This window comes from Anser brachyrhynchus (genome assembly GCF_964034855.1).
Source record: "Anser brachyrhynchus genome assembly, chromosome: Z".
NCBI lineage: Eukaryota > Metazoa > Chordata > Aves > Anseriformes > Anatidae > Anser > Anser brachyrhynchus.
In genome coordinates this window covers 61,649,420-61,661,399 of record NC_137697.1, presented here as the reverse complement: position 1 = coordinate 61,661,399, position 11,980 = coordinate 61,649,420, and the positions used below count along the sequence as shown (strand labels likewise).

The window sequence follows — 11,980 nt, the reverse complement described above, 5'->3', positions numbered from 1 at the left end:
CTCTTCGGGACACACCGATCCTGAGCTTGGAAGAAGTGTTGTTTAAATGTTTCCCAGCTCTCACAAGCACCCTTGCCTTCTAGTAATCTAGCCTGTGAGATACCCCCAAGTAGGTCCCGGAAGAGGACGAAGTTGGCTCTCTGAAAATCCAGGGTAGCAATCCTACTTTTTGCCTTACTTCTTCCACCAAGTTCCATCTAGAACATCACCATCTCATGGTCGCTGCATCCCAAGCTGCCCCCAGCCTTCAAATCCCTAACAAGCCCATCCTTGTTGGTAAGAACAAGGTTCAGAAGCACCCCCAGCCTCGTTGGTTCCTCCACCACCTGCGTCAGAAAATTATCTTCAATGCATTGAAGGAACCTTTTGGACTGCGCGTGACTAGCCAAGTTGCTTACCCAACAGATGTCTGGATAATTGAAGTCCCCCATGACAACCAGTGCCCGGGATCGCAAGGCTACTTCCAGCTGCTTGCAGAAGACCTCGTCGACCTCCTCCTGATATGGTGACCTGTAGTACACCCCCACAACAGTATCACCCATACCAGCCTACCCCTTAATTCTCACCCACAAGTTCTCCACTCGTTCTTCACCCTCCCCCATGTGGAGCTGGGTACATTCTAATTGCTCCCTCACAATATTTTAGTCTCTACCGAAATGAAGAATAACTTTGTAGTCTGTAATGTAAAACAGCCACTGTGACTTCTTCAGCATAATCATCAAAGAATTGTGTAATAATAATAATAATAATAATAAAAGACAACCACATCCAGTTAAATATGGCAGCCTTTTGGAAAGAGATTAGCCCACTACTCTTTTTGGACAGGAAAGGTAAAAGATCAAAAACGGTGGTTAACTTGCATTTGGAATGCAAGTGACATTGTACTATAGTTTAACCTATTGTTTTACTATAGTGTAGTATAAGCTATTGTACTACAGTTTAACATATGACTAACATTGAAGTTTTAAATGAATATTATAATCAGCACATGTCTAATATGCATGCCTGTGGCAACTGAATGAAGCTTTCTGCCATGATTTTGTTTAGGATTAAAAATACAGGCTTAATGCTTCAGTGCTTCCCTATTTTGTATATGGAATATTTCCTTTAGGGACAAAAGAGGGATATAAAATAAATCAAGGTTTCATTTATCATCTTCAAAACTAGTTAGTTTGCCTAGGTAGCTTTTTGTCTGGTAAATTCTTTAATTTTATTTGGAAAGTGTGAAAATGTTTAAAATAAATTAGAACATACAGATATAAAAAGTTTTGTTTGATACAGAAGACTTTCAACTTTTAGCTTTGGTAAATGGTACAAAACTCAAACCAAATACCTTCAACAGGCAACAGGAAATTAATTTTCAATTCATCTGAAACTGATGACTTGGGGAAAGTTCTATATGTACATAGTTCTACATATACAGAATACACATATACATATTCACATACGTTATATATATGTAGTTCTCTATATATAATTTGCAAAGTGCTCATTTGGTTTATATTCTTCTATACAAATAAGTATGAAAGTTTTATGGTAGTGTATCTGCTTCTCCGAGATGGTTAAACACTTGGGGTGTTTATTTTTTTTTTCTTTTTCCCTCTTGTTTTTTTTTTTTGTTTGTTTGTTTGTTTTTAAGAGAAAAGTGACTAAATTTAAAGTAATTACATTTCTGTACTTCTCATATGACTGGTCTGGCTGATTATCTTGAAAAATGATTTCTGTGATTCATGTACGTTTTACAATTACTCGTGATTTCCTGCGTAGTTTCCAACTCTCTTTGTGACTCCACACATTAAAATAAACAACATAAATAAAACAGCATGATCAGATTACTGCTTTTGTGTGGGTGCTCAGTTCACTCCATTTGTAATACTGGGTTATAGGATTTTTATTATTTTTTTTTTCCAAAATGAAAAGTGCCATCTACTGAATCACCAATATCAAACTTTGCAACATCTTGAGATATTTTCCTGAGAGATGTCCTTCCAATTACTGACCAACTTACTCAACTTGTGAGCTTTAATGAGATCACAGCTTGCAATGGTGCAGCTGAGTGCCACATTGCTTCACTAAGTATTCATTTAATGTGTGTTTTGTTTTTGTTTGGGTGCTCTTTTCTGGATTAAAAAGTGTTAGTGGAGGGTCAGTGAACTGCACTTTGAAGGTCCAAAATAACTTCCAAAATAACTTCTACTTCCAAAATAACTTCATCCCCCAAGAGTTTTGTGGAGAATTCTTGTGCATCCTCTTCATTTTACCAAGGGCCTATGGAGGTCAGTAAGAAAATCATTGTAAGATATTAGTTGTTTTTTTTTTTTTTTCCTGATTATCCACTTCAGATGTGATGAGGATACAACCAGAAAGACTTCAAAAAGAAGAAACTGACAGTACACAGATAAGTAGCATTTACTTGCAGAGTTAGAAACAAAAGAAATCAAGGAATAAGAAATCATGTAACTTTGCTCTGGGACACTGCCTATTTGCTAACTGAAACACAGCTTAGCATGTTATAGCATTTATTTAAAAAAAAAAAAAGCTTAAAATTACTCTCAGGTCTTTACTCAGGGTAAAATTACTTTACTCAGGTCTTAGGACTGTGAATTTTGTTTGTTTGTTTTCCCTCAGTGACAAACAGCAGTTACTTGGATGAACACAAAATATCAGCCATTATATACACCTGCATAGCTCGTAGAAGAATGCCACTATTGAAGTGGAGAGATTGGTGAGGAGGGCACAATTCATATCTTCAAAAGTTTGGAAAGTCTCCAGACATGGTCACAGGATTAAGGAAACGTGATAACCAAGTGATTATGGGTAAAGCCTTCTCATGACTTTAACTAATGTGATAGAACAGAAATATTCTGTTGTTAAAGTAAAAATATTTAGCAGTAGGAGTTGCCAAAGCGTTGTACTGAAAACATAAACAGTAAGTCACTGTGTAGGAAAAATATGTCTAATCATGAATGTTCAGTTAGGTTAGACAAAATTTATCTGTAGGAAATCTGTTATCAGTTTTGTCACAATGCTGATGATTTCTACTACAGAAATGTAGCAGAAATGAACCCTTATCTATTTAAACCTTGCTGCATACAGGTGTATACAGTATACTATTACACAGTATCCTTAATTTCTGTCAGAAAATAGACTGCTTTCTCTAATTATAAACTGGATGTGTGCAAGCTTCTACAGAGATAGTTTCACTGGTAGCTTTTCATACGTTTTTTCCTGCTAAAACAATGCCTTTGAGTAATAGTATTCAAACAAATTAATAACTTTAAATTCACTCAACAACTTCTGCGTTGTTTTCTTCTCAGCTTAGTGGTGGTTTGTCTGGAGATTCAGACAGCATTTCTTTGCTAGCTTCCAAAATCATATGATATTGTTGCTCATACAGAAACTGTTAAGCAAAAATAACCAGCACGGATGTTCTTGAAAGTCACTGTTAGTAGAGCTTTTGCTATGGTGAGATGAAAATAATTTACCATGAGACTTGAGGGAATTCAAAAGAAAAGACTATTATTGAAAATGGCCTTCTTAAAATTATTTAAAAGTTCGGAGAGACACCGAAGGAAAAAAATATTTTCTAATATATGTTCACTAACAAATGATTTCAGCCTAATGCTGCAGGTTTTGTAGTGGTAAAAGAAGTGAAAAGATAATTACATGTAAACCAAGACAGTAAGAGTTGCTGTCAGCCCCTGTTTATTCATATCCCAGTCCCACACCCTTCCCAGAGACAAACCGTTCATCACCATGTGAGAATTTGTACCATGTGCAGACACACTGCTCTGGGCAAGGTTTCTGCTTTTCCCTGTCTTGCTTAGCTAGGTTGAAACATCTGAGGTTGCCCAAACTCTCAGAAGCATTTACAGCATAAAATTCAGTTGCAGCCATGCAGGGCGATCCTCGAAGCTGGACTTGGCCGCATGCCCTCTTCTTTAGGGCAGTGAGGCACTAGCACAGGCTGCTCAGAGAAGCTGTGGATGCCCCATCCCTGGAGGTGTTCAAGGCCAGGCTGGTTGGAGCCTTGGCCAAAGTGGTCTAGTGGGTGGCATCCCTGCCTATGGCAGGACGGTTGGGACTGGTGATCTTTAAGGCCCCTTCCAACCCAAGCCATTCCATTGATTCTATGGTCCTGTTCATAGCTAGTGAGGTACAAAATACCTAAACCAATTCTTCTTGCCTGAACATGACACCTTTTTGTAGCAAGATGGAAAAACACTGGAGGTGAGGGTTTTCTAACAATCTCTTCCACCTGCACCACAGACAGATCTCTGAATGACACTGGAAAGCGCATGTTCTCAAAAACTGCATGGGCCTCAACTCTGGACAGACACAGGCAGCATACTGGGCAGCATCCCAGAGCTGTTCTGCCTCGTGCACGTCTTTATTTCTGTTTGATGAGATGGACAACCTTTACTTCCCGACTAAAACAGGGTCTCCTGTGTGTTTGCTGTGCAGTAAATATTGGCGGGCACAGACCGAATGACTTACTAGTTCGGCGGCACTCACAAAACACCTTCCTTCTTGCAGCCACCTTACAGCAGCTATCGGGAAGCCCAAAACACCCTGAGGAGCCAGGACAGCCCCATCCCCGGGCACAGGTGTGGTACCTCCGAGTGTGTGGCATCCTCAGGCTGCGGCACCTCGGAGCGCTGCCTTTTCGCCCCCCCCAAAACGGTCACTGTTGTTGCAGTTGAACTGCCCTTCAATTCCTCCGGACGGGAACTGAATTGTGCGCCGAGCCAGCTTCCAGAAGCGTCCCAATTCGGGGTGGTGGCGGTGGTAGGGGTTGTTTTGGCCGTCACCCATTTTCGGCCGGGCAGCCCGTGGGGGGTCGGGCGGCCGATGCAGCACCGTGCACTCACCCAGCCGTGCCGAGCCGAGCCGAGCCGAGTCGGGCCGGGCCGGGCAGGGAGCGCCTCCCGCGGAGCACCCTCACTGCCTCCCCCTCCCGCCGGGAGCACGGTGGGGGCGACGCCGCGGGCGGCGGCCGCCGCTCCTCCCCCGGTCCCTTCTCTCCCGGGCAGGAGCCGGAGCCGGGGGACGCGGCCGTGGGCCGGAGCGGAGCCGAGCCGGGGGCGGGCGGGGCGAGGCGCAGGCGCGGCGCACGGCGGGCTGCAGCCGGGCCCCCGCGCCGCTCCCGGGAGCCGATGGCAGCTGCACAGCGCGGCCGCCCGGCGGAGCGCGGCGCGGCGCGGCGCCCCCGGCGCGGGATGCGCGGGCGGGCAGGCGGCGGCGGTGGCGGCGGCGGTGGCGGCGGCGGCAGTGGTGGCAGCGGCTGCGACAGCTCCGGGAGCCGGAGGGACTGCGCCGGGCGGCTGGCGGCCGCCTTGCTCGCCTGACCTGCGTGCCCCCCCGTGTCCGCGCCGGGCTGCCCCGAAGGATGTCCGCCCAGTCCAAGGGGACCGCATCCTCGTCCTCGTCGCCGTCCGAGGGGCCGCCGGCTGCCTCCAAAGCCAAGGTGAAGGAGCAGATCAAGATCATCGTGGAGGATTTGGAATTAGTGCTGGGGGACCTGAAAGACGTGGCCAAGGAACTTAAGGAGGTGAGAAGCGCCGGCAGCGGGGAGCACAGCGGACGGACCGACGGTCTGCCCCGTCCCCCCGGGGCTCCGCCGCCGCTGCCCCGGGCTCCTTTCACCACTTCTTCGCGGCGGTCCCAGCAACTAGTGGCCGGTCCGGGCCGGGCTAGTGTGGCCCCCGGCTGTGCCCCGGCGGGTGGCGGTGCCCCGGGGGTGTCCGTGCCCCGGGGGGGTGTCCGTGTCCCGGGGGTGTCCGTACCCCGCTGCGGCGCCCGGCGCTGCGGGACGGGGCGGGCGCGGCTGGAGCTCCGGCGTTCCGCCCGCAGCTGCCAGGCGGCCCTTCCCGAGGACTTCCCACCCTCCGGAGTTTTCAGCCGGGAGGCCGGGGGTGCCCTGCGGGGTCCCCGCGGGGCGAGGAGGGTGCCCAGGGGGGAATGGGGGGGCTGCAGGACCGCAGCTTCTCGGCGGATGGAGAGGCGGCAGGAGCGGGTTTCCTCCCGCCCCAGCGCGTTTAACTTTTGGCCGCCCGCTGTAAGCCCGTGTGCACCCCCAGGCTGCGGCCTGGGTCCCTGCTGGGGACCCCCGCACCCGGCGCCCTGGACTGCTCGGGGTCCCTGCCCGGCCCGGCGGCCGTGGTGCGGCGGGTCTGCCGCTGCCTCTGCAGGCTGCACCAGGAGCCCTGTTTGTCTTGTCGATCTGGCAAGATTGCCTTTGCAATCTTTCCCTTTGCCCGTGGCGAGTGTCGTCTCCCCTAGGTTAATCTGCAGGCGGGGTGCGATTACCGCGGGGATGTTCGTAAGCAGCGAAATGTTGTAGCAGGAGAAAAACAATTTGGCTGTCCTTTTGGAGATGTGCACGTTATCTTGATTTTGCTACACAACTAGTCGACAGATGGTTGGATTATGCACCGAAATTCAAGTCCAGAATCTCTGTGCGTTGCTTTATAATCCTGGATTTGACATTTATAAGAGGCCGTGTCTTTTGCTATCAAATATTAGTTTTCTATTTTAACAACATTGTCAACAAGTTTTATACAACAGACTTTTGCCATCTGAGGCAGGCTGAAATTCACCCAGTGCTTCATATGATGTTGGCAGATACATAAACATGCGGCTCACTAATCACAGCTGTTAGACTTATTCCCACCCACAACTCCAGATTTGTCTTCTTTTTTTTCGAAAATATAATTTCTTAACGTGCAGCTGTCTGCACTGCTTTTATATACATATATATATATATATTAAAGTGGAAGTAAACATTGTTTATAGAGCAGTTCTTTAAACGTTTAAAAGTCTGATTGAGTAAGCTGGCTTCTGTTGCTGCAGAAGCACATTTTTCGGGACCTGGAATTCCCTGCATATAATCACTCCCAGCTTTCCTCTAGTGAGCAAACGAGATCTCTGTAGGTGGAGGTCATGTGTCATCATTTACTGTGGCATGTTTTATCTAAGCAAACGTGTCTATTCTGGTTGACTGCATCTGTGAGAGAGAGCTGGGTTTACCTCTGCTTGATGGGGAAACGGCTTGTCTGGAACTTCTTTTCCCAAGCAGAAGTGAAATGTAAAAAGGAAGTTGTAGAAAAACAGTGCTGTAACTCTATGAAGTCCTATGTATGTGTTGAAGGGTGGTTAGATTGCCGAGAGCATCTGTTTTGAGAGCAAATAGAAATATTTCTATAAAAAGGGGATTTAACTCCTGTTTGTAATCACACATGAGTTTCTGAGTAACAATTTCTTTATATATTGTACAAAGGTGATACCTGTGATATTGTTACCAGTGAGGGTTGCATGTTATCTGCTTGTTTGCAACATTATCATTATGTATTACATACACTTTGTATGACATTTATGGTCTGCTGGAGTTTGCCATATGAGTACCCCCAGCTGTCTGCCTTTTGTAATATGGACTAATCCTGTACAGGGCTTCTTAAGGCATCTGAAATGTGTACCTTTTAATGTGGAAGTGAGGCAATTGATGATATTATAAATCACTAATCATGCTTTTTCGTAGTTTTTTGTAGGCGTTAGAATGCATTTGCAGATGTTTAATTAAAACATGTAGGAAGAGTTGGTCTACCGTTGGTTTTGGTGTATTATACACAGGAGTAAATCTGTCCTATTTCTGTGGTTCTGTACTGTAGAACCAGGCAAGGTGGTAAACTCACCCAAATTGTGTACTTCTCAATATGTTTAGGCTATACTTTTTCTTCATTGTATGTTTGCTGCAGTCAGGCTTTTGTACTACCTCTTCAGTTTTTTTTTTGTTTGTTTGTTTTGTTTTCTTTTCCTATTAGGAATACAGTATTCTGAAATTAGCCTTTCCTTCTTTTTAAATTGCTATTATGTTAAAAAGACTTATATTCTGTTTTACTGGTAGGTTATGGGGTAGGGTTGTTATTATTATTATTATTATTGTTGTTATTGTTATTGTTATTGTTATTGTTGCATGTAGTTGCAGTAATACTTAGTTGTGATATTGAAAATGCATCATTTATAGAACTTTTTTTCTGATTCTGTTTACCTGTTTTTTACTCTTAATTACCAATTATTTATTATGCAACACGTAATATATCACTTCAGGCATTGGGATAAACTGTATGTCCTCTCCCAGTGTCTTTTAGCCTTCACATTTGTTAAGTTTTATACTCAAAGTACCATCAAATTGTAAGGTAGTTTTATTGCTTTAGAGTGAACAGTTTTATAACAGTAAGGAGTATGGCTTACAAGACTTGTATGTCATTACATTTAACTTGTTACTGTTTACTTATGTTAATGTTTTTGCATCTGTCGTTTGTTCAAGAGCTTTTTTTCTGATGGCTGCTGCAACCAGCTTTTGTATTTAAATAGAGGCTGGGGAGGAGAAGTGGGGGGAGGACAGACTGTTAAATTCAGATGCCTGAAGTTTAGAAATTTTCTGTAAAAACATATGACAACATCATGTGGATTAAAACAAATATGTGCTAAGAGTTCTCATGTGTGAGAAGTGGAACATCTGCCTCTTCTCCTTGTTTTTATTGGTCTGCTTAATCTGAGGTGCCCACAAAGACTGGAGGTGGAGAAGTGATGACTGAGGGGCACGTTAGATGTAGGGGGGCTAAGTGCAGAGTTTGAGTTCATGTATGGCTAGTCCATAACTGTACTCTCTAGGGTGCTGTTAACTATGGAGAGACTCAGCCACTTCTGTCTCCTTGCTAAAAAGAAACACAGGGTGGGTGTATACCAACAGTGGGATGTGCTTTTGTGCTGGAAGAAATTACTGTTCAAAATGGATTTGAGTAGCCATTATTTGATGAATATTCCAAAGAAAAATCAAAGGAGTGCCAGATAATTGAGTAACACTGAATGTTTCTTTAGTCCAGGCTATTTCAACATTAAGTAGGTGAAGCCTACTCTGGAGTATTGGATAAAAGACCTTTTTTTTTTTTTTTCCCTTTTTCTTTTTCTAGAGTTGGTTTAGAAGGATGGTTATTATTAAATGTTGCTTTGCAAATTTATTTGTCAAGTACCTAAGCAATGAGGTGATGAGCACTACAGGAGACCAGAAGATGTGCGCTAGTTAAACTATTTTGAGTGTAAAATGCACAGTGTGGCCCTAATTCTCTGACTGACTTCAGAAGGCGTTGTAGGTAGGGGGTGTGCTTGTGCACCTGAGGATGCCAGGGAAAGGAGATCACATTTTTAAGGCTTCACTGCTTTCACATTTTACAAAGTTTAGGCATTTCTGGAGGCTTGCTCTTGTTTACATGAAGGAAATACTTCACCAAATCATTTGATAAATACTTCTTATTGTAATAAAAACTCATCATGCAAAACAAATTCCTGGAAGTTACATGTGAAACATTTACATGGCTTTTAATTGGCTAAATAAGCTTCAAACTTTTATCAAAAGCAAGCAGCTGTGCAGCTGTTGGCAATATTTAGGATAATCCAAAATGGAGGTACAGGAGAAACAGGAGCCCTAAGAGGCATTGCACATGCATCAGTAAATTTCCAGTCTCTCTTAGTCTACCTCCTCTGCTCTAAATCCTTCTAAAATGTTTTGCTGAAAGAATGAATGAATAATCACCCCTCACCTAACTGCCCCTTTTATTTTTCATAAATATGTGATATATAAAACTTTGTTATGACTTAAATAATGTTTTCTGAGTGTTGGTGGAACTATTAGATGCAAAAACAAACAACAACAACAAAACAAAAAGAAACAAAATTAAAAAAACACACAAAGTTTTTTGCAGGGGTAGATGACCTGTTTCTATAATCAGGCCAGTCATATTTTTTTTAGGTGTGTGTGGGGGTAATGTATTCCCTGATCTGCATTTTTTACGTCTGGCCTGCACTGAGCATATTATAGTTTCGACACCAGTGTTTTTCATTTCTTTCTGGTTTCTGTGTTCAGCTGGTGATCCAGATGGCAGTAAGGCTCTTCAGGTTGTTCAGTGTTCATCCAGAATCTAGGAAGCTGCAGATTATATCCAACAAGAGGATTAGAGCAGTGACAATCAATCATCTATCAGTTTCTCTGTTGTTCAGGCAGAAATACAAACATCTGTACAAAAAACATTGTGGGTTCATATTGTAGCATGAAGTGTGCGGGGTTATAGTATAAGTATGGAATATACTGCATAGAGTTCTGGGGCTAGGCAAAGCAAAGCAAAACATTTTAATCCCTTCCTTCTCCTGCTCATTCCTGCTATCAAGAAGCTGTAGCTCCTTCTGCTAGGTGGTGGCAACTGAATGAAGAATTTTTTGAGCATGTTTCTTCCTGCTGTTAGAAGTCCCACAGATGCAGATGCCCTTCTTACATATGGATTCTGGATGCTGGCACTCTTGGGTGTTACTTTTGGAGCGGGTCTCGCTTCAGTGCATATGGATTTTGTACATGTGGTCAATAAGCTGCGGGGGGGACTATCAGGTGTGTGTGGGGGGGTTGGAATGAAGCTTTCTTGGTATTTTTGTGGCTGTAACTGAGCTTGTGGTCCAGGTCAGAGACCAGCACCAAGTGCCATATGCCAGATGGCATTGCCCATTCCAAAACTTGCTTCTCTCTCCAGCAGCAGACTTTTCTAATTTCTCGTTGCAGTCCTTAGTGACAGATGCAACCGTGAACCCTACCTGGATGTTTATTGTAAGTGCAGAGTATGATTCATTATATAAGAGAAGCACTGCACACAGCTTTGTTGTGATCTGCCCGGGGTCCAAATGGGGCCATAAATAGTCACTGCAGGTAAATGAATCATAGTTTTCCTTTCCCTTTATTTCTTGTGGCCTATGAAGCATATATACAGTTACACACAATACAAAAGCACAGATGTAATTACATAAAACTCTTTTGCAAATAGTATCAACAATGCTAATAGGGCTAAAAGGTAGTTATGAACCTTAAAGAATGTTTTGAGGTTGTCAGGACCAATTTAAAAGCTGATTTAGTACTAAGTAAAGTTGCTCTGTATCTGATTTTTAATCAAAGCTATCAATAATCTATTGTGTAACACAATGAAAGGAATCAAAGCTATCAATAATCTATTGTGTAACACAATGGAAGGAATAACTAGCATAAATATAGAGCACTGCTTATTAAAATCAAGAGACTTGATGGAGGGAAGCACACTGTCAATTTGTGCTAGCTATTTTGTTTTTCTAAACACTCATGTCAGCTACTTCATTCCCTTTATGCAATACTAAGCTCCTGATAGTAATGTGCATTGTGCAACCATGAGCTAAATAGAGCATATATAAATTCAGTTTTCAAATAAAAACAGTACCACAGTGAAAACATGTATCTTTGTGCTAAAGTATGAACTTCACACAATCTTTGCACTACTGACCGTGATACGGAAAACAGGACTAGTGAGGCAAGAACTTCAGTCTGTTGCAGTCAGACGTTTGACGCTGACTTCAGCAGTAACAACAATAATGTCATGGAGGCAGAAGTTATTTTGGGTCTGCTTCATTTTTGCTAAAAGTTCAAAATTCAGAGGAATCAGTTGCTGCCATGTATGTATATGAATGTGTCATAAAAAATAATGACTTGGCTGAGTACCATTACTTAAGTTTTGCAGATTTTTGCTGGTTCCCTCTGAAAATGAAACAATATCTCTAATATCTCTCTTCCCATTACTCACATACCTCATGAAGTTCTGGAACAGCCTTCCCACTTCCATTCATAAACTTGCAGCCAAATTGCTGCTCACAATTGATTTATACCCAGCTAATTAATGCTCTGTCTGGTGGAGGCGGGGTGAGGTGCACATGTTCTTTTCGAGTTTAAAGAGTACTATCTCTTAGTACCTACTTCACAATATCTTTGTAAACAGCATCACTATCCTCTTCTAGTTTTCATTTTGTTTAGACTTGCAAAATGTTGGTGGCTTAGTCTTCTCCATATGTTAGTCCTATTCTTTGAAAGACAAGGGAACTGAATGGTCAGCAACCTCACAGCTAACTCATGTGTATC

General features: G+C 43.3%; 1 protein-coding gene across 7 annotated transcripts in view; it reads left to right on the top strand.

Moving 5' to 3' along the window:
* Positions 1-5,211: 5,211 nt before the first annotated feature.
* The window catches only part of PRR16 (proline rich 16), a 180,487-nt gene continuing 173,718 nt past the window's right edge, over positions 5,212-11,980 (top strand). For 5 of the 7 annotated variants that reach the window (XM_080574179.1, XM_080574176.1, XM_080574177.1 and 2 more), the window contains exon 1: positions 5,245-5,551. In XM_080574179.1, the coding sequence (XP_080430305.1) occupies positions 5,390-5,551 (162 nt within the window). In that variant the 5' untranslated portion in view covers positions 5,245-5,389. Of the gene's footprint in view, positions 5,552-11,980 lie in introns of all 7 variants that reach the window. The other 2 variants (XM_080574175.1, XM_080574174.1) reach the window with 1 other exon arrangement.